At 43.4% G+C, this 27,094-nt stretch overlaps 3 protein-coding genes across 4 annotated transcripts in view; 1 reads left to right on the plus strand and 2 right to left on the minus strand.

Annotated features, from left to right (window-relative positions):
* Positions 1 to 14,024, minus strand: part of si:ch211-106h4.4 (MAM and LDL-receptor class A domain-containing protein 2) — a 38,412-nt gene extending 24,388 nt beyond the window's left edge. The window contains exons 1-18 of one of the 2 annotated variants that reach the window (XM_014139746.2): positions 13,858 to 14,024; positions 13,290 to 13,418; positions 12,765 to 12,893; positions 12,453 to 12,552; positions 11,878 to 12,013; positions 11,545 to 11,687; positions 11,358 to 11,425; positions 9,170 to 9,301; positions 8,802 to 8,926; positions 6,662 to 6,902; positions 6,205 to 6,473; positions 3,820 to 3,910; positions 3,496 to 3,636; positions 1,809 to 1,943; positions 1,351 to 1,478; positions 1,091 to 1,259; positions 694 to 813; positions 13 to 167 (exon numbers count right to left, since the gene is read on the minus strand). In XM_014139746.2, coding sequence (XP_013995221.2) covers positions 13 to 167; positions 694 to 813; positions 1,091 to 1,259; positions 1,351 to 1,478; positions 1,809 to 1,943; positions 3,496 to 3,636; positions 3,820 to 3,910; positions 6,205 to 6,473; positions 6,662 to 6,902; positions 8,802 to 8,926; positions 9,170 to 9,301; positions 11,358 to 11,425; positions 11,545 to 11,687; positions 11,878 to 12,013; positions 12,453 to 12,552; positions 12,765 to 12,893; positions 13,290 to 13,418; positions 13,858 to 13,885 — 2,439 coding nt within the window. In that variant the 5' untranslated portion in view covers positions 13,886 to 14,024. Of the gene's footprint in view, positions 1 to 12; positions 168 to 693; positions 814 to 1,090; positions 1,260 to 1,350; positions 1,479 to 1,808; positions 1,944 to 3,495; positions 3,637 to 3,819; positions 3,911 to 6,204; positions 6,474 to 6,661; positions 6,903 to 8,801; positions 8,927 to 9,169; positions 9,302 to 11,357; positions 11,426 to 11,544; positions 11,688 to 11,877; positions 12,044 to 12,452; positions 12,553 to 12,764; positions 12,894 to 13,289; positions 13,419 to 13,857 lie in introns of both variants that reach the window. The other variant, XM_014139745.2, reaches the window with a different exon arrangement.
* Positions 14,025 to 14,712: 688 nt separating this feature from the next.
* On the plus strand, positions 14,713 to 19,251 carry LOC106568914 (serine/arginine repetitive matrix protein 1). Its single transcript, XM_014139743.2, has 8 exons — positions 14,713 to 15,013; positions 15,325 to 16,806; positions 17,058 to 17,152; positions 17,312 to 17,362; positions 17,654 to 17,875; positions 18,046 to 18,202; positions 18,435 to 18,611; positions 18,799 to 19,251. The coding sequence occupies exons 1-8, from the start codon at positions 14,974 to 14,976 to the stop codon at positions 18,903 to 18,905; spliced, it is 2,331 nt and encodes a 776-aa protein (XP_013995218.1). The 5' UTR covers positions 14,713 to 14,973; the 3' UTR covers positions 18,906 to 19,251.
* arpc5 (Actin-related protein 2/3 complex subunit 5) lies at positions 19,187 to 26,731 on the minus strand. The gene is given in 4 exon segments (NM_001141280.1): positions 19,187 to 20,124; positions 25,546 to 25,722; positions 25,941 to 26,013; positions 26,530 to 26,731. Coding segments are annotated over 4 exon segments (453 nt in total). The 5' UTR covers positions 26,670 to 26,731; the 3' UTR covers positions 19,187 to 20,061.
* Between the last annotated feature and the right edge of the window lie 363 nt (positions 26,732 to 27,094).

Consider the following 27,094-nt stretch of genomic DNA (forward strand, 5'->3'; position numbering starts at 1 on the left):
TACTGTGCATACCGTCTGTACTAAGAGGTCCAGGTTGGACACAGATGGTCCCAACATGTAATACCAGAAGCCAACACAGAGGTTCGTGGTTTGGAACGTAAGAGGAACAGAGACGACCGCGGTCTCACCGTCCACGCTACCAGACATATTCACCATCAGGTAAAACCCTGTCACACACACAGGACACAAAGCAGCCATTTTTAAATAACAGTCTTTGTCACTTTGAGTGACAATTGTGGCAGATGCAGGGATGTTTAATTTGTCTCCCTATGAGTAATGTGATGTAACATTTTAGCTTGTGAAGAGACTGCCTTCAAAATTTCATCTTGTCTTAGTGTCATAAATAATCCTTGGTTCCTGCCTGTGCTTGGTAAAGATATAGGGGGGGGGGGCGACATAACCCCCCTCCTTTGGACCATCTGGCAGAACGGCCAGAATATGTAGGAGATGGTGCCAGATGCATGACGGAACCAACCCTATGAACTATGCCTATGTAACGTGTAACCAGTATATAAAGGGATCTAACGGGACTGCCCCGTGGGAGAAGCTCACTTCAGACCGGTACTTTATGCATCTAAGTTTGACTGTGACCTCTCAAGCATGTTGATAACAAACAATGATTCATTTAAAATGGACTTGGAATGTCCCTGTGTAGAATTTCCATGACAGTAGCTAGCTCTTCCAGAACAGTACCTTTGTCATTTCCGACCGTGTGGTCGTACAGCGGTCCATTCCATGGCTGGTCCACCTGCAGGCCTTGGGAGTGGACCCAGTCGAAGGCATCGTCACTCTCCTGGACACAGTTACACAGGCCTGATGGGGAAAGACAGGAACATTTTCATCTCATGTAGTTTTCCTATCTTCTCTGTTACTGGCTTATGTTAATGCATCTTCACAGCGCTCCTTTATGAAGCTGAACCCTCCATGCAACTCATTCTTAATGTCAATCAGAACTTAGTAAATGTTCTTGGAATTCTTCCGCAATTCCAGGAGACTTCAGGCTAAACTAGGAGGGGTTGGCAAACCTATAGCAAACAGATCTGGGACCAGGTTAATGTATTTCCTAGTAAGCCTCTTCTCTGTGCCTCACCATGTTCAAAGGTGCAGTCCATAGGGGTGGCTGGAGGGGTGGTGGGTACTGTGGTGGGGGCTAAAGTGGTTGGGATCAGCTCTGCACAGGTCAGGTTCATTCTAACGTGGATGTCATCCAGGGCTATGCCTCCGTCTTCGCTGCCTGGGCGCTTGGTAGAAAATATGATCTGCAACAAAACACATGGTCCAACAATGTCTACTTGAATGCTCACTAGTACATTGGTTGACCGCTGTCTTATTGGTTGACCGTTGTCTGACCTGGTGTGGTCCTGTAGCGTTGTAGTCCACCATGGCCTGATACCAGATTGTGCCGAGTTTACCAAATCTGCTCCATATCGACCGTAGAACGCCTGTCTCGTTCACATACACTGTCAGCTCCATTTGATCTGGGGAGGAAGCAAACACTAAATGCACACTTTTTTTTGGTATGTATGACACCAGTAGGCCCTATAGTGGCATGGTATTACACTCACAGGAGGCTGTTGAGGGGAGGACGGCTCATAATAATGGGTGGAACGGAGCAAATGGAATGGCCTCAAACACCTGGAAACCATGTGTTGGATGTATTTGATACCATTCCACTGACTCCGCTCCAGCCATTGCCACGAGCCCAATTAAGGCGCCACCAACCTCCTGTGCATGCAAGATCGGTTTATTGTTTCGCATTATATCCTTCACCATTTACAGCCATATCAGAGCCAGTTCAGGCTACTTACCCATATCTCCCCACATGTCCATGAAGTACCAGAACTCTATACATGCATTCTCTACCGCCTCCATAGGTTCACTCTGCAGCTGGGTAATCTCCAGTCCAGAGGACAATACACCTGTTAAGAAGATGATGTAGTGTCCTGGAGAGGAGAGCCACAACAAACAACACAAGTAAAGCCATTTTCTTTAGACAATGAAAACCACAGCGGGAAACGCTGTGCCCTGGGTATAAACGTCAGCAGGCTAACACTGTCTTGTGGCACAGGGCCGACCAGAGCTCAAACCCAATTGGTCACACAGGCTTGAAGACGTGTTTTAGCTCCCCAAGCCTAAAGTTGAGCTAAGACTTTAGCCCAGCGGTCAAATATGATCTTGTGGCACAGAGTTTTTTTAATAGATTTTTTATTTTTATCTTTTACCCTGTTTTCTCCCCAATTTCGTGGTATCCAATTGGTAGTTACAGTCTTGTCTCATCGCTGCAACCCCCGTACGGACTCGGGAGAGGCGAATGTCGAGAGCCATGCGTCCTCCGAAACACAACCCAACCTAGCCGCACTGCTTCTTGACACAATGCCCATCCAACCCGGAAGCCAGCCGCACCAATGTGTCGGAGGAAACACCGTACACCTGGCGACCTGGTCAGCGTGCACTGCGCCCGGCCCGCCACAGGAGTCGCTAGTGCGCGATGAGACAAGGATATCCGTGCTGGCCAAATGGCGTGGAAATTGCAAGATTATGTTATAATGCTTGTATTGCATTATAATGGTTGTTTTATTCGACAGAATAGAGTATTCTGTTAACTATTGTGTGTGTGTGTTCTACTGAGGATGGGCCTCTATGAGATAACACTGACAGAGGAGATTTACGATGTCTTTGGGTGATAAAACCTAAAGAGCATTCCAGATAACGTGAGGTAATGTTTTTGTGCTATACCGTACCAGGGTGAGACGGTTCCAGTTTGGAGTAGGAGGACCAGACACTGGTCTTTACAATGAAAACTGTTGACACAGCAGTTGCTGTCTGCTAAGTATTATAGATATCTTTCATACAAATCTTAACCTTGTGACCATTCTATGTATCTGTTGTTCGTCATGTAGGTTGAGAGGGGTGTATCTTTGCTATAAAAGATCTCAGTAGCCATTGTGTTGTCACTCAACGGTTCATTAGAAATGGCGAATCGTTGAAAGTCATTGCTATTGCAAAGCTCTTATTATTAAAGATGTAGTTTAAGTATAACTCTGACTGGTGTGTGAAGTTTGTCTCTCTCCTCATTTGGTAATACAGAAATTAACCACCACAAAAACCCTCCCTAACCCGGACGACGCTGGGCCAATTGTGCACCGCCCCATGGGCCTCCCGGTCGCAGCCGGCTGCGGCAGAGCCTGGGCTCGAACCCAGAATCAGTGCCTTAGACCACTGCGCCACCCGGGAGGCCTGGCACAGACAGAGTTGAATTTTATTTATTTAATTTTTATTTCACCTTTATTTAACCAGGTAAGCTAGTTGAGAACAAGTTCTCATTTACAACTGCGACCTGGCCAAGATAAAGCAAAGCAGTGCGACAGAAACAACACAGAGTTACACATGGAATAAACAAGCGTACAGTCAATAACACAATAGACATTTTTGGGGGATTGGAGATGTTTGATATGAGTCTGGGATCAAACCCCTTCAGTCACACCGTCAGCCTACCCTGGCCAGAGTTGGTGGTGTGGTCCACTGTTGGAGAGAAGCGTCCTCCACTGGACCCTGACCACCATTCCCAGTCCACTCCTGACTCAGCTGGGGGACTGTTCAGCCAGCCACAGTAGTCCATCTCAAAGTCACAGAACCCTGCAGAACACACACACACACTGATGGACGCATGGACTTACGTGCACACACATATGGATGGACGTGTGCACGAACTCAAGAACACACACATAGTAAGAATAGCTTTCAGAGCCTTTCTGGTTTCTGTGTGTATTTTTTTTTACATTAACATCCCACTGGTCATCGATTCATTGACACACTCACCTTGTGGTGGACACGGCCCATTAACAAGGGTGAGGTCATCAATGGCAATGTCCCCCTCCCGGCCATCCCCGGCCACAGCCTCAAAGATGACCTGTCAATCAGGAAACACATTGCCGTAAACTTAGTGAGTCTATCTATGAACTGTCTGTGTTTGATTGTACTACAATACGTACAGGGTCCATGCTTCATAAGTGAAAATTAGTGGGAAAATAGATTACAGGGTACAGTAAACAGTGGTCCTCAGCTGAAGGTGTCCTCAGCTGAATCCCAGAGTAGAAATCATACTATATCTAGGGTTTGTCTGAAATGGCACTCTATTCCCTATATAGTGCACCACTGTAGGGCTCTGGTCAAAGGTAGTGCACTATTTAGGGAATAGGGTGCCAATAGGATGCCTAGATATCACCCCGTACTCTCATTCTGACTCTCTGTGTGTACTAGTACACCTTTAGTGGTCTACTGAAGGGTTGAAGTGCACGACCTGACTGCAGATTGCACGTCAGCACTCACCAGACTGTTTGCACAAAACGTGTCTGATTATGTTGAGGGTATATTTCCGTTTTTCAGATTATCCAAAGATTATATCGCAGACCATGGCGGACTTTGTGACAAACTCAACCATGTACGTGCCAGCACAGAAAAGCAAAATGCCTATTTTCTTTATCTTTTCATTGGAAGATGATTTATGACGCTCAATCAGATGTTTAATGGTTTATATGTGATAAAACACTGTATCAGTGTGGATCTACTTCTAGTGCTAATTAATGTATGACCAAAATGTGTGTTTGGCTTTCTCATGCAAACACCACAGTTGGGGTCAATGTGATTTCAATTCAGTTGTGTAGTAATAGTCAGTGTTGGGCAGATTACTTTTAACATGAAAAATAAAGTAATCAGTAACGTAACCGATTACTTTTGGATTACTTTCAATTCTAACACCCGGGCATATTTTAACTGCAACTAAAATATAGTAACATGACTATTTCTAATTTGGGGACTGGTGTGAAAGCATACAGATGCTATAACTCACATTCTATTTGATATTGTGAGACCATCCACAGGGCTCAATAGAAACCTTTTCCTAACGTTTTCAGTTGGCGGCACAAGCCAACAAATTTGGTCATGCGGGGTCAGGCAATAGAACAAACGAGTAGTCTAATGATCTTATCTTAAACCCACTCAAATGACTTAAGTCTAATAGACTGCTAAAATGGTATGATTCAATAGATCAATTGTTTAAATTAATTAGCATGTCCGAGCAGGAATGCGTGATTCAAGATACTGTGATGTATAACCTTAACCACTGATTACCATAACATTTGGGTTGGACAATAGGTTCTACAATTCTCGGTTTTAAATGTTGCTCGATTAGATAGCATTTTCTTTCCCGCTACTCAGAGACAGAGTGAAAGTGAACTGTAAATACACTACAAAGCAGCAACTCTATGGAGTCCAGACAACTTTCTGATTGACCAGGCCTGTGGTAAATGGTTTGGTAGCCTAATCTATTGATTCAATCAATTGGAATACAAAAGAAGCCATGCACCCTTGATGGGCGCTCAGCAGGACAATAGAAACTTGCCGGGTTGAGAGCATGTGAAAAGTCTTGAGTGTCACAGGGGTCGTTGAATGGAGACCAAGACGCAGCGTGGATAGTGCTCATTCTTAATTCTTTAATGAAGACACTTAACGAAAAACAACAAAACGACCAACAGTCCCGTCAGGTACACTTAGACTAAACAGAAAACAACTACCCACAAACCCCAAAGGAAAACAGGCTGCCTAACTATGGCTTTCAATCAAAGACAACGAAAGACACCTGCCTCTGATTGGAAACCATACCCGGCCAAACATGAAAAAACAACACATAGAAATAGAAAACTAGAACACTCCCACATAGAAACAGAAAACCCAAAAACCCACACAAAACAACCCCCTGCCACGCCCTGACCATTTTACTATGACAAAATGACAGCAGTGCTGACGAAGTGTTATCAAATGTTCCTATTTATATTAGATGAAGAAATCCTAAATGTCATTAGCTGTTTAAGAAAGTAACTGTAATCCTGATGAAGAATGTTTTTAAGTCATCCGGGCTAATTACAGTTACTTCATTTTTGTAATTTGATTACTTAATCTCAATTACAAATAATCCATAGTAGTAGTAGCAGCAGCAGCAGCAGTAATAGTAGTAGCAGTAGTAATTGTAGCAGAAGTAATAGTGGTAGTAGTGGTAGCAGTAGCAGCATCAGCAGCAGTTGCAGTCGTAGTAATAGTAATAGTAGTGGTAGTAGTGGCAGAAGCAGCAGAAGCAGTAGTAGTAATAGTAATAGTAGTAGTAGCACCAGTAGTAGTAAAAGCAGTGCCAGTAGTGTCTGCATGTACCTGGTAAGGTATATCAGGGCTGAGGACCGTAGTTCGGCCGTGTCTCCAGCGATCTCCCTGGTCTCCAGTCCTGCTCCACAGTAGGGTCTGGGTCCTGGAGCCTGGGAAGGGCTGCAGGTAGATGTTGAGCTCCCCTGAGGCCCTGCCCTCCATGTGGTACCAAAACATCCAGCACTCTCCACTGCGAGGGGTGGCATCGTTCACCCCCGTTATCATACGCCCCCTGCTACCCACGTGGTGGTTCCACAGCTGGGCACTCAGGTAGTATCCTGAGCAAAAACATATCATCATATACAGGATGAGTGTGTGTGTGTGTGTGTGTGTGTGTGTGTGTGTGTGTGTGTGTGTGTGTGTGTGTGTGTGTGTGTGTGTGTGTGTGTGTGTGTGTGTGTGTGTGTGTGTGTGTACGAGTGCCTGCCTGTGTGCGTGCATGTGTGTGCGTGCGTGTCTCTCTCACCCAGTTCAGTACCCAGAGTGTGATCCAGCGCTGGGCTGGAGGTGTTGGCCCCCAGGGCCCCGGTGGTTCTGTTCCAGGTGAAGTCTCCAGACATCTCCACCTGCAGGCCACACAGGGACCCCTGGAAGGTGCACTCTCTCTCCGCCGGACAGGAGCCATTGACATTGCTGCTGCTGCTCACTACCACGTCGTCTATGACAATGCTACCTTTCTTACCACCCACCACAGCCTCCAATATGAACTGAAAAACACACGTTATGTGGTCAAAATACATGACAATACATTGAAAAATACAGATGGTATATGGTCAAAATGTATAGATGGTGCATTTGCCGTACCAGGCGGTGATACAGCCCAACAGGATGCTTTCAATGGTGCATTTTACGGAACGCTTGTCAAATAGATACTGTAAGTCGCCCTTAGTCTGTTAAAAAAGGACTAAGTTGTTCTGATGAAAATACCAACCAGAGGGCAAGCGTATCACGAAGGACTTTGGTTGCAAGCAGGACTAAGACAAAGAGGAAGAGGCAAAGCGAGAGGGCTCACTCTCACCAAAATCTGTCCAGAATAAGACCAATGCGTTTCTGTGGGCTTAATAATATGCAGGCCTAAACTTGATGCCTGCGATTCCTGCTTTTGGGACAACGACTCCCATTGTTAGGGCGGAGACATGAGCATCTCATCATCATATACAGATCTCTGACTAAGGTGACACCAACATCATCTTTTAGGGAGAGGAAATGAGGTGACCAATAATGGTTGCAATTGAGATCAGCTGTGCGGGTGAATTTAGCGCATACGGTTTAACAACACATCAACTGGCGATCATCTAGTGCCATCGACGGTTGCAATAGACACCTTGTTTTTTGATGATATTCCAATAGGCTACATTCTGAAGGCTACCCGTTAGCCTGTCCATTGTCACATAATGAAAGATGTGAAAACCAATAATAGGCTACTGTTTGTTTCCCTGCCATCAGCTGATGTATTTAGGCCTACTGTAGAACGACAAACTTTCCTCCAGTGTGGATGCTGGCCCACGTTTTATAGTTAGGCTACGTATAATTTGCAGAGGTGGGTAAAGTACTGAACATCTGTACTTTAGTAAAAGTAGATTGTAATTTACTCAATTAAGAAACTACTCAAGCCCTCTTAAGCAGTAAGAGTAAACAAAGTATCCAGTCAGAAGTACTAGTTACAAATTTTGTTTGGTCATTTTTTTACACCTTAAGGTAAACTGTGACAGCAAACAAAAAAGACAACAACTTAGTCTAACTGATTTGACATTAATTTATTATTTAACCCTGCCAGCAGCATCTTGCAGATGTCCTCCAGCACAGGTAGTCTTCAGTGAAGACTGACACCAAACAAAGTTCGTAGCATATATATATATTTTATTTTATACCCCTTTTTCTCCCCAATTGGTAGTTACAGTGATGTCCCATCGCTGCAACTCCTGTATGGACTTGGGAGAGGCGAAAGTCGAGAATCACACGTCCCCCGAAACACGACCCTGCCAAGCTGCACTGTTTCTAGACACACTGCTAGCTTAAACCGGAAGCGAGCCGCACCATGTGTCAGAGGAAACACCGTGCAACTCGGCCGGCCAAACCCTCCACAAACCCGAACGACGCTGGGCCAATTGGCGCTGCCTCCTGTCTACATTCATTTTTGCCACATTTATTCTATTACAGACACCTTAGTGCATACTTTTAAATTATACTATGTGAACTAAACATTCAAATAAAAAAATATGTAAAACATTTTCCTTAAAGTATAATTTTTTGAGATTACTAATGACACTGTCCCGACTACAACAAAAAAATACTTTAATACATGTAATTTTTTCCTTGAAAATGTTTAGTGAAATACTATTCATTCCTATGGAGGACTGTTCCTACTGGGGAGTACCAACACATAGCCTCAGCAATCCATGGTTTATATACATCATTGATTCAAACCCATGTCGACTCTGGCATACCTGTGCCGGGTCATCGGCTGTAACCACTGGATCACACAGGCACTGAGGCAACCAATCATTTATTTGGCCTTGTTTGCCTTGAAAAATGTATTATAACAAAAAATACATCTACCCCCTACAAATATGTCAATTTATTCTAAATTGACATTCGGTATGTACCTGTAGTGGGGTGTCAGTGGTGAAGGTAAGGTCTGTAAAGCGCCACTTGTTCCCCTGAGTCCCATGTCTCATCCACACAACAGTCTCTGGCTCTCTGGTTGACTTGGTGAGGAACCTTACGGAGCCTGGAGAAGAACCAGATAGGGGTCATTTCTGTTCAACTGGGACAATAGGTAGTAGGCACCATTTGGTCTGTTTTGATCCCCTTTGGCCTCCTCGGAGTCTGATGTCAGAGTTATCATGCGTATTGAAACTCCCCACTCAATTGTATCTTTATTGGGACGAAAAAAATACTAATTGCCTTTAGCAAATAATGAGTTCAAAGATATTGAATTTGGCCATCAGTGGAGCCTAAAAAAATACCTTACCAATATCACTGCCGTACATGCGATACCAGAAGCTAACACAGATGACTGTGCCTGCTGGCTGAGGGTAGCTGATGAGTCTGGCTGTTGATGAGGGGTCCAGCCTGCTGCTGGCGTTAATGGACATGAAATAACCTGTTAACGCAAGTACATGCACGCACAGACACAGACACAGACACACACACACACACACACACACACAGTTGAGAACGATCTTGTACTCTAACCAGGTTTCCATCCAACTTTTTTATGCAAGTAAAGTATGGATTAAAAAAATGGAAGTCTTTGGTAAAATTTTTTTTTTAAATCGCTAGGTGGGATCTTTTTGTTTGAGTAAAATGAATTATGTGAGAAATGGCGGTGAAAACGCATTCATGAACACATATTGATATAATAACCATCATATCGAAGTAAACTTGGGAGTCACCTCCAACTACGACTCGGGAAAGCATGCAGTTTATCAGACTACAGATTAAATACATTAGGATGAACTTCACAGGGTGGTGAAAGTGCAAGGTGATGAGTTTGATGCTCCTTTCCAATAAATATCGATGGTCTTATTCTGGTGACATGATGATCCATTCTTGGCTGCCATTTGACAAATAAAAAGAATCTCGCTCTAGTCCATAATAATAGGCTAGCCTACCAGCACTGTATCTGAGTTGTTGGCATGTGCCAACTTCAGAGTGGGCACATTCGCTATAACGCAACAATGTTTGTGACAAAACTTCTAACATTTTTTTATTCGGTAAATGGGAATTTAATCGCAAAAGTAATTTTTATGTGCACAACGTCATCACGCACAGCATCTAATCCGCAACAAGTCAATTTGATGGAAACACATCTCTGATGGGAAATGCACATATTATTTTTATGCAGGTTTTAGCATATTTGCATGAAAATCTGTCTCCAATTGGATGGAAACCTAGTTTCTGATTACCATGTGAAATGTAATCTACAGAAACATACACTACATGACCAAAAGTATGTGGACACCTGCTCGGTCGAACATCTCAATCCAAAATCATGGGCATTAATATGGAGTTGGTCCCCCCTCTGCTGCTACAACAGCCTCCACTATTCTGGAAAGACTTTCCACTAGATGTTGGAACATTGCTGCAGGGACTTGCTTCCATTCAGCCACAAGAGCATTAGGGAGGTCGGGCACTGATGTTGGGCGATTGGGCCTGGCTCGCAGTCGGCATTCCAATTCATCCCAAAGGTGTTCGATGGCGTTGAGATCAGGGCTCTGTGCAAGCCAGTTAAGTTTTTCAACACCGATCTCAAAAAATAATTTCTGTATGGACTTCGCTTTGTGCACGGTGGCATTGTCATGCTGAAACAGGAAAGAGCCTTTCCCAAACTGTTGCCACAAACTTGGAAGCACAGAATTGTCTAGAATGTCATTGTATGCTGTAGCATCTGTCGGACTGCCAGACGGTGACGCGTGATTAATCACTCCAGAGAACGCATTTCCACCGCTCCAGAGTCCAATGGCGGTGATCTTCGCACCACTCCAGCCGACGCTTGGCATTGTGATCTTAGACCTGTGTGCGGCTACTTGGCCATGGAAAGCCATTTCACTAAGCTCCCAACTAACAGTTATTGTGCTGACTTTGCTTCCAGAGGCAGTTTGGAACTCAGTAGTGAGTGTTGCAACCGAGGACAGGCGATTTTTATGCGCTACACGCTTCAGCACTCAGTGGTCCTGTTCTGTGAGCTTGTGAGGCCTACCACATTGTGGCTGAGCTGTTGTTGCTCCTAGAGGTTTCCACTTCACATTAACAGCACTTACAGTTGACCGGGGCAGCTCTAGCAGGGCAACAATTTGACCAACTGACTTATTGGAAAGGTAGCATCCTATGACGGTCCACGTTGAAAGTCACTGAGCTCTTCAGTAAGGCCATTCTACTGCCAATGTTTGTCTATGGAGATTGCATGGCTGTGTGTTTGATTTTATACACATGTCAGCAACGGTTGTGGCTGAAGTAGCCAAATCCACTAATTCGAAGGGGTGTCCACATACTTTTGCATATGTAGTGTAGACAATATCCAATACATACACAATCAAATAAACAAAACACACACCAAGAGAATAATCCTGTTTACATTTCCTGACTAAAACACCTCATAATCCATCTCTCCATCTAGGATATGATCTAGTCTGTGGTTTGGCAAACACTTGACTTACCACTGCCAGTAGTGTGGTCTATTCCTCTTGCTCTTTTCCACAGAAGGGAAACAGTGTGGTCTGGGTACCTTTAAACATAACCAGGAATAATGTTATCTTAAGGATGATGATGATGATGATGAGTATGATTATGAGGACTGGAGATGAAATTGATTCTTATTATGGTTGTTATTGTTATTGTCATTACCAGGCACAGGTGTCCTTCTCAAAGTCACAGGTGAGGAGTTGGGAGCCTGCAGGTATGTCCCCTTCCCCACAGCTCTCAAAGCTGATATCGTCCAGCATGATGTCCTGAACTCCATGGGATGAGGGGTCCACAGAAAACTCCAACTAAGGGGTGAGAAAAAGAGAGCGAGAGCAAGAGAGAAAAAGAGTGTGCGTGTACGAGTGTGAGAGAGAGAGAGTGTGTGTGTGTGTGTGTGTGTGTGTGTGTGTGTGTGTGTGTGTGTGTGTGTGTGTGTGTGTGTGTGTGTGTGTGTGTGTGTGTGTGTGTGTGTGTGTGTTTGTTTCCAATGCCAACCTTGAAACCTCCTGGTTGATTACCGATGAAGGCCGTAGCATTCTCCCATCCTCTAGTCTGCTGTGGCTTGTAGATCATCAGTAATTCTGTGCTCGCAGTGTTTCGGATCATCTCCAGATACATCCGAGAGGATGCACTAAAGTCACCATAGAGGTGGTAACAGAAGCTAGAAATATCAGAGCATCCTTAGTACAACAGCTACTGTAGCGACCTCAACAAAGAGGCTTGGACCTCTTGTTGTAATGGCTAATGTGTAATGGCTAAGGCCAATTACCTCTGATCATGTCTGGCTAAGAACCCACAAACAACATTTTAAACCCTTTCTTGATATCATAGTAGATGAGCTCTAGCTACCACATAGAAACGCATTTGTTTGTATTTTAGTAAATAGCTGTTTCAATACACCATCAGGTTATTAAATACTTTTAAGAAGACACAAAACAAATGTATTCCCAGATGAAAAACTATGACTTTATACCGCACGAACTCTCCCTCCTCTTTTTGTTACGCAGTGATTAAAACAGCTGTGCCATAAATGAAAGGGAAACGCTGACTAGTACAGAATTTCTCCTTACCTTATCTGGCATCCCAAAGCCATTGGTTTGTCAACGGAATGCCCCAACACGGCCCTGGCAAAGTGTGTTGCTTTGTCTCCTTCCACGTGCATAACATGACCTGGGACATATAAACACACACATCAAGCAGGCAGCACATATACTGTATAAAGATGCACATGGACAACACAGCAGTCATAACAATGGAGCTATGTGACCATTCTATTCACTAGGGCTGGGTTTCCCAAAAGCATCGTAGCACTGAGATCATCTTTCTTCCATTTAGTTTCAATGGAATGAAGATGAACTTAGTGTGTGTATTGAGACATATACCCCAGGGTGATCCCGTGGTGTGGTCCTGTCCAGGTATCAGGCTGATGTTAGCCATCTCCAGACTCCAGCGGTACACTCCCACACTGCTGTCGTTCCATCCACAGGAGTGGCGCTCAAAATCACACGACCCTGAGAGGGGACACCAGGGTCATATTCATTGGGCACAAAACAGAAGATAACAGGCGGACACAGGGATGGACTACCTGAACTTGTCCAGTAGAAACGCTTGTTTTTTTTAAATTGAAAAACGCTTTGCTACAGTGTGCCCTAATGAATATGACGCAGCAAACAGTCTGAGACGCGCTAGAGAAACACTAAGACTAAAACTAAAGGGATAGAAAGTGTTTGATTGTTAGACAGAATGGTGTTTTTTTTTTATCAAAGGAAGAAACAACTGGTTCCCACAGCCTCTGTCGGGCATTTTGAACGAGAAGAACGAAGAGTTGAACAGAGAGAAGAGAAAGATAGCTCTCTAGAGCTGAAGAGTATGCAGAGAAGCCGGAGGAAGGTTCCAGATTGACGTACCACAGAACTCCTCATCGGAACCATCGTCACAGTCGTCCTTGAAATCACAGACATCATCAACGGGGACACATTTGCCTGACGCACACAGGAAGTCTCTCTCAGGACAACAGGAAACTAGGATCAAAAAGACTGAAAAATAAAAATTCCTATTAGAGGAGTGCTTGGACTTCCTGGATCTGATCATTGTATATTTTAATGACAACATTACATTGGCAAACTGAAATTAATAGAATTCAGGAGGTGTTTCTACTAAAATGAGAAAGGGAGAAACAAATGAAGAAATATGGAAAGTATTTTCATTCTGAATAGCACTGCTGTTGATTATTGTCTGCCGTGCTGGACACATATTCACAAAGCGAATTCACCATACAAGAAAGTTGATTACAATTGCAACCATTTGAATATAACGATTACTGACGACCTCTGACGACCATTCCATTCCCTCTAGGTATTACTGTTGCGCCACACGTGAGACCACCCTCACCGTCCTGCTTATCCACTCTTCCAAGAGACACACACAGTCATGCACATAGGATCATTCTAAGTCAATATGTGCAGGTAAACTCACTTGATAATAGAACCAATAATCTTCTCATGTTGAACAAACCATGGAAACAATACAATAAATACAGAAAAGAAAGAAAAGAAATGTGAGGCTTCAGAAAACTGCCTGCCTGACTGGTATAAACTTTACTATCCCTTCCAAGGAACTGATTGACAGCTCGTTTTATGAAGATTCCATTATCTCAACCGTTTGGTTTTATCAATAGCATGTGCTTAAAGTTCACACAGTGCACTCATTAAACTCACATTACATTCCCTCTGCCTAATCTTTATGGCCCGCCATGTATTTCAGGGCCAGTATTCATTAAGAGAGTCTCAGAGCAGGAGTGCTGATCTAGGATCAGTCTAGCCTTTTAGATCATAATGAAGAAGATTGTATTACAGGGGGGACCTGATCCTAGATCAGTACTCCTAATCTGAGATGCTTTTGGAAAACGGGCCCTGAACCCTATCACTTTGTCTGTCTGGCACAGCACAGCTGAGCTCTGGACTACCGGATCTAGAGAGAGAGTTATATAGTTCTGCCCCTTGATCCCTCACTGTGTTCCTATCTTTGCCAGCTTTCCTAGAGATTGTAAGGCGGTGGGAGTTGAGGCAAAAAAAATCAAGCGTGCTTGTAACCAACTGGCAGTGAACCTAGTCGTCAGTGTTGAGAGTGGGAACAGTACATCGATGTCAAACGACTGTACAGTTACCTATCAGTGTAAGGGTGACAGTTGAATTTCAGGTCTGGAAACCAAAGTCAGTGATAAACTATTGTGTGATGTAGATTAGTCTACTAATCATTAACATTCTAATCTAATCGACACAAAAGTGACGTGATTGGGACATCCATTTTTTTATTATTGTTTGTTTTTTTTTTAAATAAAAGTTAATACAAATGATTTACCATAGTAACATTCATTGGGTTATTGATAGATGAACTTCTAAATAACGCAAATAATATGTTACTATGGTAGTTAGACTATGGAATTGGGATTTGGAACCTCCTCTGTGACATCATATTGTGTCCAAGCACAGTCACATTATGACATCATGAACAGTCTCACCTGTGGTTCATTGTGACATCACCATGCCTCTGTATCCATTTGGGGTCAACAAAGTCAGTGGGTCATGAGGTATGGCATCTTGGAGGTTGTCAAATCCATCAACTGCCCCTGGTAGGTTCAGATAATTAATTGAAAAATAAATATTGCATTACAATATCATTGGTTATTACAATATATAGAACATGCCAATAGTTTGAATTATGCATTTACGTAGATTCATATGTTTCCTATTACAGAATATTAGTAAGGTCAACCCTGTCTGAATTAACTTTTTTTTTAAAGATAATCAAAGTTGTGCCATTATTAGAGGCGAGGGTTACAAATCAAGTATATTATTCGATTATAGTGGTAAAACATACGGTAACAGGCTAGACGATTGTTTCAGTCTGAAAAAACGTAGTGGTACTCTATTTCCCTGCCAGTCTGTGGGAGGCGTAGGGGGCTTAGGAGACCTCTCTCCATGGCCAGAGACTCACTGAAAGTGCTGAGGAGGGGGAGAGAGAGGAGAGGGAAGCGTGGGACTCCGGCTTTCCCCTGCCCACCAGGAGCCTCTGAGCCAACAGAGAGGAGAGACTCTCCCCAGCCACAGCGCAGGAGAATGGACGCCAACTCTGTGAGGAGGTGCAGGCCTCCACTAGTCGCCTCTAGAGATGGGATGAAACGCTCTCCCCGTAAGAGGCTGGAGGCCGACTCTGTGAGGAGGTGCAGGTCTCCGTGCGGAAGAAGGAGAAACTCTCCCCAAGGCAGGAGGTTAGCCAACCCTATCAGGAGACGCAGGACCCAAATCGAGAGGGACCAATCTCCTGGGAGCTGCAGAGAGAGGGAGGGAGAGAGGGATGAGAGTAAGGAAGAAGAGGAAGGAAGCAGCAGCAGCAGCTCCAGCTCTGCAAGTGAGAGTGAGACATCTGGAGAGAGTGAAGGAGAAAGACAGGAGAGAGAAAGTAGAAGAGCGATGAAGGAGGCTGCTTGTCTGTTTGAAGAGATATCAGGGCTGAGGGTCAGGGAGAGTCACTCCCAGGAGACAGAGAGTGAGGAGGAACAACAACAACAAGCATTCCCTTATTTGTTGAGAGTAAGGACCAACAGAACACCCAACCATTTACTAAGAGAGAACGCTAGAGGCCGAGCCAGACCCAAACCAAAACCAAGTAGGAGCGAACCCACCAATAAGGACTCTCCCGGTCCATCCCGAGCCAAGAACCCACGCATGAGGCCCAACATGATCAAACTAAAGTCCAGAGAGAGAGTCAAAGCCAAGGACACGGGGGAGGAATCGCTCCTGAGCCGACGCAGAAGTCGTAGTGAGACATCCAGCAGAAGTCCTTCTTCTCAGAGTGAGACAGTAGGAAGACAGGTCACTCCGGCCTTAACGTACACTTATAGACTAAGGCCCAGAGCCCCAGCTCCAGCTCCACATAGGCAGGCTGAGCTTGAGAGAGAAGCTGCTGCCATTAGAGAGAAAGGGAGGAAGAGAAAAGAGGAAACCCTGAGAGGACAGAACGAAGTCAAGGAGGAAGACGAGGAGGAGGAGGAGGAAGATGAGAGCGCAGTTCTTTCCTGCTCGGGACTGAAGGGAGGGAGGGGAGGGAGGGGAGGGTTGGTGAACAATGGTAAGGCACTAAACCTGAGATGGCGTGAGGATAACACCAAACGGAAGAGACGAAAAAGGGCCAGAGAGGAGGAGGAGAGCAGTGAGGAGTTGGTGGAGAGGGTGTGGTCCAGGGAGGGCTGGAAGAGGAATAAGAACAATAGAAACACTAGTCCGGAGATACCCATTGTTGTCCACTATCTAACACGACAAAGGAGAGGCCAGTTGAAGAACCCACTACCCAACTATAGAGGATCATCCTCTTCTTCATCTTCATCCTCAGACTCCAGTATCTTTAATCTTGGACCCAACCCCAGTAAGACCAGACTACACGTAGTATCAAGTCAGCAGAAGAAGAAGAATTAGCCTGGTCCCAGATGTGTTAGTGCTGTCTTGCCATGGGCCTGACAATGACCACAGGAGGTGGTAAAACAGCACAAAGACATCTGGGACCAGGCTAAAGAAGAACTAGTATTTGAATATGACATGAAACAGTATCTAATCTTGAGTTTGTTATTTCTAATCTGTGATGATTTGGGCTTTATCTCATGTGTAACTTTGTTGCAGGTAGCTTTGAGTCTCTCTTCACACTGGGGAGCATGCTGGGTAAAGGAGGATGTGGGGCGGTCTACGCCGCCATGCGCAAAAGTGACGGCCAACAGGTGAAGCTTTTAACAGTTGGTTATAGAATTCTAATTCTGGTGGTAGTAAGTTAACAGATAAGAGTTAACATTAGATTTGTCATCTATCAATATTCATGTAACGCAAGAAGTGAAAGCACACTACTATATGAATATATCATGTTGCTTTTTCCCCCTCAGGTGGCCATAAAGTATGTGAACAGAGGAATGGCTGAGCCATACGTAAAGCTTGTAAGTAGCCTGTTTTAGTTGACGCAATTGCAAGTACCGTAAGTCTAAGAAGACAAGAACGCTCCTACTGGGTTTTGGTCTGGGTTTGGCTCGGCCTCTTGCATTCTCCGTTGGTAAACGGTTGGTTGGGCGTTCTGTCGGTCCTTACTCTCAATAAAGGGAACGCTTGTTGTTGTTCTTCACTCTCCTTCTCACCTGTGGAAAACTTCTCATCTAATGGCAACCCCCCTCTCAACCTTTCCACCTCTCTCCCCTTCACCTCTCCAACTTCCCAACCCCTCTCACCTCCAGCCCGGAGAGAGGAGTGCCTTGCCCCTGGAGGTGGCCCTGATGCAGATCGTCTCACGGCCCCCGTCCTGCTGCTACGTTCTGGGCCTGCTGGATTGGTTCGAGGAGGCCGAGCGTTTCATCCTGGTGGTGGAGAGACCCTATCCCTGCATGGACCTGTTTGATTTCATCGAGGAGCTGGGAGGCCGGGTGGACGAGTGTCTGGCCAGGATCATCATGATACAGGTGATGGGTCTAGACCTGTGTGTCGCAGTTGGTAAAAGCGTGGCGCTAGAAACGCTAAGGTTGTGTGTTCATTTCCCACAGGGATCACATACACAAATATCTCTAGTCACTACTAATTCACACTTTACTTAACCACTGTTTGTTAAGAGGCATATATTATGTTATTACAGGTGGTACTGGCTGTTCGGCATTGCCGCGACCGAGGGGTCTTGCACCGAGACGTCAAGGCTGAGAACCTGCTGGTGCAGACGGACAACCTGCGGGTTAAGCTCATCGACTTTGGCTGTGGAGACCTTCTGAGAGAATCCTCCTACAGAGACTACTCAGGTAGGACACAACAGGAGAATGGCTGGTCAGGGTTATTATGTTCAGTAGGCACGAAATGCAAGGGAACGCTCTGAAACTGAGGGAAATGGGGAGGTACTATCTAAACTCGTCCAATAAGAAGCGCTCATTACTGTTTTCCATTTAAAAACATTTTTTCAGTGTGCCCTAATGTACATGACCAGTGGTAAAGATAAAAAACAAAAATAATTCTAATGTTTTCCCCCTTCCTCAGGCACAGAGGAGTACTGTCCTCCAGAGTGGGTGCTGAGCGGTGTGTACCAGGGCCGCCACGCCACCATCTGGTCACTGGGGGTACTGCTCTACGGCCTGGTGTGTGGCCGTCTGCCCTTCAACAAGGAGGCTGATATCATTGCTGGTCGCCTGCGCTTCAAAAAGGGCCTGACTAAAGGTGAGCGGGAGGGAGGCAAGAGCGAGAGACCATTTGAGAGAGAAAATTAGAGTTTGTGTTGGTAAACGTGGGTATGTATTTGGATGTGGTTATGGATACATAAAATGGTGCTCAATGACAAAAAAATATATATATAGAGACCCAAAGGCAAACTCACCATCCTATCATTTTTGTCTTTATGGTACAGAGTGTAAAGAGTTGATCAACTGCTGTCTGCAGCAGGATCCCACCAAGAGGCCTGTTCTAGAGCAGATCCTCCTTCATGACTGGATGGCAGAGGGACCGTTGATCTAGGATGAACTTTATGAGACTGGGTGATCTACCACCTGGGTCAGCTGTGGCGGCTCGCAGGTTACCATGACAACAACAATCAGGGAAGAAATGCAAAATGAACCGTTGCAAGATACCAGTATATGAATAAAGAGAAGAAAGCATTGATTGGCATGTAATTATTATTTATTTTTTTTGCAGTTTTTTCATAGACATTTTCCATTGTCTTGTTTTTCCATAGAGAAACTTTAGTATTTGAAATTTAAGAAATGTGAAAATTTCTGAAAAAAATTACAAAACAAATAGTAAGATGTTTGTTTATTAAATCCAGAATTGTTCTATACAGCATATATATAAAAAAAAAAAAGAATATTTCAATAAGGCATTTGGTCATTTGATTCAGAATGTTTACACTTGTTCTAAAGGAACATGATATTCCCTCAATAACTCTACCAAGACATTCGAATATTTTTCTATACATGTAAATAGGTTATAGAAAAGAAGAGGCCCTCTGAGACATGTGTCCAGGAACATGTGATTCCATCACTACATTCCAAAGGACTTGTTACTAGCTTGGTCCTAGATCTGTTAGTGCTGTATATTATTAAATGCCCAGTGGAGTTGGCTATAGATGACAAACAGATCTGGGACCAGGTTAACTTGTTCCAGCATAATCACACACAAACTGGTCTCTGCATTAGAGGGAATGAAAGCTTACTTTAGGTGCCATCCTACCCACCGTGACAATAGCGCAATATTTATCTTGGAAAATGACACAATATTACATGTCATCCTTATGACGTTACGATGATGTAAATCTTACAATATAAGTATTTCTCATCTTCTTTGACAACAACATCGCAAAACATTTGACAAACGTTGGATTCCGATCGAATATCGTTAAGCATTGTAGGACTACGAAGGGGCCGTTTGAGACAGGTTGTCCGATGTCTGCGAGCTTCCTTCAAGCGTAGAGAGAAAACCAGTTCTGGGCCCATATTCATAAAGCGTCTCAGTGTCCATGTATTTTTATTCATCATGATCTAAAAAAGGCTAAACTGATCCTCGATCAGTACTCCTACTTTGAGACGCTTTATGATTACACGCCCTGGGGTTCCCAGTGCCAGCACATCCCCTGAGTGAGTGGTCCCAGCGGCAATCAGTCAGGTCCAGTACAAGCCTACACAGTTTTCCTGGCTGTGAGCACTCTCACGATGGAGCCCAGTCCTCCAGCAGAGAGAGCCTACGACACAAACAGAAAGATACATGCACAGTATGAATACAGTCTATGTGAATAACAGCATTATATCAGCAGCTCGCAGCACCCATTGGAAATGTGGATTTTGATTCAATGTAATTCCTCCCTCCTGCTAATCAAATAGCCTGTGTGTTTATCTGGTCAGTTTTTGTGTCTCTGGATAGACTGCCAACATTCTCAAAAAACTTGTTGTAGGCTACTGTTTTTGTAGGCACTTGCTTTCTGGACCGTTACTGAAGTCAGTGACATGTGCGACATGCCCACTCGCTGCTGCATGTGTAGGTGTTGCATGTTTTGATATGAATAACATGGGTTCGTGGTAGGCCTATCTATTTAAAAACAGAAGCCTACAATATAATGACTATAGTGATGCATAATTGCAATGCAATTCCCCCCCCGTCTGCAAATAAAAAATGGGTTCATCTGTTCAGGTTTTTGGTCTCTGGATATAGAAAAAAACCTCCCATAGGTCATTTTTCAGACCAATGTGTTTATTTATTTTGTCCGGGTGGCATTACAGGTACAATATATAAATTAATATCAATTCATATTCCTCCCATAGGCCTATTTCCCTTGGGATCATGGCACTTCTATTTACAATTAAATGTTTTGATAGGCATTTTTACATTTACGTCATTTAGCAGACGCTCTTATCAAAAGCGACTTAGTGAGTGCCTACATCTTCATACTTTTCTCTCGTACTGGTCCCCCGTGGGAATCGAACCTACAAGCCTGGAGTTGCACCCATGAGCCTACCAACTGCACCTACCATGAACCCATCTTATCCATATCTATTAAAAAAAAACACAGTAGGCCTGTAGGTTAGGGATGGTCCTGCATGTCCGTTGCGCAAGACTCACATCAAAACTGAGAGTGTAAATCCCACCCTCTCCCGTGTGGGCTGACTAATCTACCAGCTCACGTTTGTTGTTTATGTTTTAGGCCTAGTGCTTGTTTGACTCATTATGTACCTTGCTCTAATTGACGGCGTTACTTGAAAGGATTTGAAGCTTAGTTTAAGAGTTGGGGAAAACAGGGCAGCAGGTCATGAGATCTGCTGACTGCTGTTGAAGATTTTGACGCACAGGCCCGCCATAGACTATAAGCGCAGCAGCGCAGTTGATAGGATGCTGTACCTTGGATACTGCGGATCGCTGGCTGCATATTAATATTACGACACATAGTTGCCATGGTAATTTGGAATGTTCAGTCAATTAGCATTTGTATTTATTAATGGTTCCCCATTAGCTGCTGCCACTCTTCATGGGGTCTGGCAAAATTAAGGCAGTTATACAATACAGAATTCACAACATACTAAGTGTGTGCCCTCAGGCCCATACTCCACTACCACATATCTACAACACAAAATCCATGTGTACGTGTGTGTATAGTGCGTATGTTATCATGTGTGTGTGTATGCATGTGTCTGTGCCTATGTTTGTGTTACTTCACAGTCCCCACTGTTCCATAAGGTGTATTTGTATCTGCTTTTTAAATCTGATTCTACTGCTTGCATCAGTTACCTGATGTGGAATAGAGTTCCATGTAGTCATGGCTCTATGTAGTACTGTGTGCCTCCCATAGTCTGTTCTGGACTTGGGGCCTGTGAAGAGACCTCTGGTGGTATGTCTTGTAGGGTATGCATGGCTGTCCGAGCTGTGTGCTAGTATTTTAAAACAGACAGCCCGGTGCATTCAGCTTGTCAACACCTCTGACAAAAACAAGTAATGAGGAAGTCAGTCTCTCTTTCACTTTGAGCCATGAGAGATTGACATGCATGTCATTAATGTTAGCTCTCTGTGTACTTTTAAGGGCCAGCCATGCTGCCCTGTTCTGAGCCAACTGCAATTTTCGGAGGTCCCTCTTTGTGGCACCTGACCACACGACTGAGCAGTAGTCCAGGTGCAACAAAAGAGCCTGTAGGTCCTGCCTTGTTGATAGTTGTTAAGAAGGCAGAGCAGCGCTTTATAATAGACAGACTTCTCTCCATCTTAGCTACTGTTGTTTCAATACGTTTTGACCATGACAGTTTACAATCCAGGGTTACTCCAAGCAGTTTAGTCACCTCAACTTGTTCAATTTCCACATTATTCATTATGATATGTAGTTGAGGTTTATGGTTTAGTGATTGATTGATTTGTCCCAAATACTATGCTTTTAGTTTTGGAAATATTTGGGATTAACTTATTCCTTGCTACCCATACCGAAACTAACCGCAGCTCTTTGTTAAGTGTTGCAGTCATTTCAGTCGCTGTAGTAGCTGATGTGTATAGTGTTGAGTCATCCGCATACATAGACACACAGGCCTTATTCAAAGCATGTCGTTAGTAAAGATTGAAAAAAGCAAGTGGCCTAAACAGCTACCCTGGGGGATTCCTGCTTCTACCTGGATTATGTTGGAGAGGCTTCCATTAAAGAACACCCTCTGTGTTCTGTTAGACAAGTAACTCTTTATCCACTTTATAGCAGGCGGTGTAAAGCCATAACACATACGTTTTTTCCAGCAGCAGACTATGATCGATGTCAAAAGCTGCACTGAATTCTAACAAGACAGCCCCCACATCATTTTATCATCAATTTCGCTCAGCCAATCATCAGTCATTTGTGTTAGTGCCGTGCTTGTTGAGTGGCATTCCCTATACGCACGCTGAAAGTCTGTTGTCAATTTATTTACTGTGAAGTAGTATTGTATCTGGTCAAACACTATTTGTTTCAGAAGTTTACTAAGGGTTGGTAACAGGCTGATTGGTCGGCTATTTGAGCCAGTAAAGGGGGTTTTACTATTATTAGGTAGCGGAATGACTTTAGCTTCCCTCCAGGCCTGAGGGCACACACTTTCTAGTAGTCTGAAATTGAAGATGAAGCAAATAGGAGTGGCAATATCGTCTGCTATTAACCTCAGTCATTTTCCATCCAGATTGTCAGACCCCAGTGGCTTTTCATTGTTGATAGACAACAATAATTTTGTCACCTCTTCCACACTGACTTTACGGAATTCAAAAGTACAATTCTTGTCTTTCATAATTTGGTCAAATATACTTGGATGTGTAGTGTCAGCATTTGTTGCTGGCATGTCATCCCTAAGTTTGTTTATCTTGCCAATGAAAAAGTAATTAAATAAGATGGCAATATCAGTGGGCTTTTTGATGAATGAGCCATCTGACTCAATGAACGATGGAGCCGAGTTGGCTTGTTTCCCCAAAATGTCATTTAAGGTGCTCCAAAGCTTTTTACTATCATTCTTTATATAATTTCTTTGTTTCATAGTGTAGTTTATTTTTATTTGTATTCAGCTTTGTCACATGATTTCTTATTTTGCAGTACATTTGCCAATCAGTTGGGCTGCCAGACTTATTTGCCATACCTTTGCCTCATCCCTCTAAACCATACAATTTTCAATTCCTCATCAATCCAAGGGGATTTAACAGTTTTTACAGTCATTTTCTTAAATGGGTGCATGCTTATTAGTAACAGGAATAAGAAATGTCATAAATGTGTCAAGTGCAGCGTCAGGTTACACACCACAGACCAGCAAATATTCTTTACAGCATCAACATATGAATCACTACAAAACTTATTGTATGACCTCTAACACACTATATTATGCCCAGCCTTTGGAACTTTGGTTTTCCTAGATATGGCTACTATATTGTGATCACTACATCCTATGGATTTGGATACTGCTTTAAAGCAAATTTCTGCAGCATTAGTAAAGACGTGATCAACACATGTTGATGATTTCATTCCTGTGCTGTTTATAAATACCCTGGCAGGTTGACTGATAACCTGAACCAGTTTACAAGCACTAGTTAGAGTTTGAATTTTTTCCTTGAGTGGGCTGCTTGATGAGAGCCAGTCAATATTTAAAATCACACAGAAAATATACTTCTCTGTTGACATCACATACATTATCAAGCATTTCACACATATTATCCAGATACTGACTGTTAGCATGTGGTCGTCTATAGCAGCTTCCCACAAGAATACAGTTGAAGTCGGAAGTTTACATACACTTAGGTTGGAGTCATTGAAACTCGTTTGTCAACCACTCCACAAATTTCTTGTTAACTAACTATAGTTTTGGCAAGTCGGTTAGGACATCTACTTCGTGCATGACATAAGTCATTTTCCAACAATTGTTTACTGAAAGAATATTTCACTTATAATTCACTGTATCACAATTCCAGTGGGTCAGAAGTTTACATACACTAAGTTGACTATGCCTTTAAACAGCTTGGAAAATTCTAGAAAATTATGTCATGGCTTTAGAAGATTCTGATAGGCTAATTGACATAATTGACCAAATTTGAGTCAATTGGATGTGTACCTGTGGATGTATTTCAAGGCCTACCTTCAAACTCAGTGCCTCTTTGCTTGATATCATGGAGAAAATCAAAATAAATCAGCCAAGACCTCAGAAAAAAAATTGTAGACCTCCACAAGCCTGGTTCATCCTTGGGAGCAATTTCCAAACACTTGAAGGTACCACGTTCATCTGTACAAACAATAGTACGCAACTATAAACACCATGGGACAACGCAGCTGCCATACCGCTAAAGAAGGAGACGCGTTCTGTCTCCTAGAGATGGACGTACTTTGGTGCGAAAAGTGCAAATCAGTCCCAGAACAACAGCCACTGCTCCAAAACTGCCATAAAAAAGCCAGACTACAGTTTGCAACTGCACATGGGGACAAAGATTGTACTTTTTGGAGAAATGTCCTCTGGTCTGATGAAACAAAAATAGAACTGTTTGGCCATAATGACCATCGATATGTTTGAGGAAAAAGGGGGAGGCTTGCAAGCCGAAGAACAACATCCCAACCGTGAAGCACAAAGTTGTGGCAAAATGGCTTAAGGACAACAAAGTCAAGGTATTGGAGTGGCCATCACAAAGCACTGACCTCAATCCCATAGAAAATGTGTGGGCAGAACTGAAAAAGCGTGTGCAAGCAAGAAGGCCTACAAACCTGACTCAGTTACACCAGCTGTCAGGAGGAATGGGCCAAAATTCACCCAACTTATTGTGGGAAGCTTGTGGAAGGCTACCCGACACATTTGACCCAAGTTAAACAATTTTAAGGCAATGCTACCAAATACTAATTGAGTGTATGTAAACTTCTGACCCACTGGGAATGTGATGATAGAAATAAAAGCTGAAATAAATAATTCTCTCTACTCTTATTCTGACATTTCACATTCTTAAAATAAAGTGGTGATCCTAACTGACCTAAAACAGGGAATTTTTACTAGGAGTAAATGTCAGGAATTGTGAAGAACTGAGTTTAAATGTATTTGGCTAAGGTGTATGTAAACTTCCGACTTCAACTGTATCATCAGTCAGGCTTTAGCATGCCCACACACCCTGCAAGTGCTTCCAGCCATACACCAATAAGGATAAGTCTTACCTTTTCGTGCCACAGCAGCAGTGTAGCACTGCTGTTTTCAGAAGGCTTCTCAAAGCCCTTGTAGATGTACTTCATGAGCAGGTCAACTCCGTTCTTATCCAGAGACTGAACAGCCTTCTCAATGTCACTACTCTTGAAGGCGCTCAGCACTTTAAGCACCAGGGCCTCAGCACGATCCTATAACACACACACACATTTTAGTATCTTCTGCTAAGGAAGTACACACTTTCACATGCCTCGACTCTGTGTGATGTGTGAACCACAGACTATACAGTTCAGTTTTGAGGAGATGGAAGCTCAAAGTGTATTTTGAGGAACACAGAGGCAAGTTGTGTTTCACATGGGGCCGTTATTAATGCTCAAAACGGATCTATTGTGTTGTAATGAAGGCTCACCTTAACATTTTGGTTTTTGGTGTTGATTGGGGGATTCTTCAGCACAGCCTGCAGAGCTTCCATCAGGTTGCCTGTGCATCACGGTGTTAAGGAAAACAGACAGAGACAACACACAACACAGTTTAACACTGATGAGACAGTCATGGTCAGCTTGATTCACCTCTTCAAATCACGTTGCTTTCATGTTTCAGAAACTCAATGACTCACTGACTGGTGGAATTCACTTCCTACCCCCCAATTTGTCAGAACCTGCTTTGAAAATTTCTGTCATCAGGTAATAAACAAATTATTAGGCCTACCACCACCACTAAACTTCCACTGAATAAAACCCTAAATCTGACTGCACAACGTGTATTGTATTTTCTCCTCATATATATATATATATATAAACGATTAAAAGACATAAAAGCACCACGCCCTGACTTGAAGTGACACGCGCAAAAGCATATACTTGATTCTGAAACATCATAGTACGACTTGGCAGATGGTCTGTGCATTGCAACATTTTGGAGAAAATCTGTATCGGCTTCACGCCACTTTCTCAAATGTAACTGTGCTCTTAGTAAATCAAATCAACGTAAAAGGATATTGTCTGATCAGCGAATCCACTTCTGCTTCATCTGGACCGACCTGACTCTCTCCATTATCCTCATCATCCACAAATTTGTTCTCGTCGTACTCGTCAACGTCCACCTTCCTGAATTGGTTCGAATCAGTATTTTTCGACATTTTGACGATATGTTTTGTTGTTTACAGAAGAATACTGCAATCTGTCTGTGCTCCTTTTACAGTAAAATAATTCCTGGTTTAATTTCCTGTCTCGCACTGACAGCTTCACTTCCGCATAGAGGGGGCTCTCTAGTGGTTGATGTATGATTTGTATAGTTGGAGCAGTACTCATAAATTAACAGTAGATGGTGGGAGAGGTCAAGAAAACACTAGCTCTCTACCTAAGTGAAAAGCTAGGCTGAAACGCCTGCATTTTGGAGCTGCCTTACTCAAGAAAGAAAAAGAGACCATGTTTGTATGCGGCTTTTAAAAAAATGTTTTACTTTGTATGCAAACTGATATGTGACACGTATTAATACCAAAATAGCATGCTAAACAGGCAACGAAAAAAGTATATATATATATTGCTGTCCACTTAGGAAGCA

Source organism: Salmo salar, chromosome ssa14 (assembly GCF_905237065.1).
Source record: "Salmo salar chromosome ssa14, Ssal_v3.1, whole genome shotgun sequence".
Taxonomy (NCBI): domain Eukaryota; kingdom Metazoa; phylum Chordata; class Actinopteri; order Salmoniformes; family Salmonidae; genus Salmo; species Salmo salar.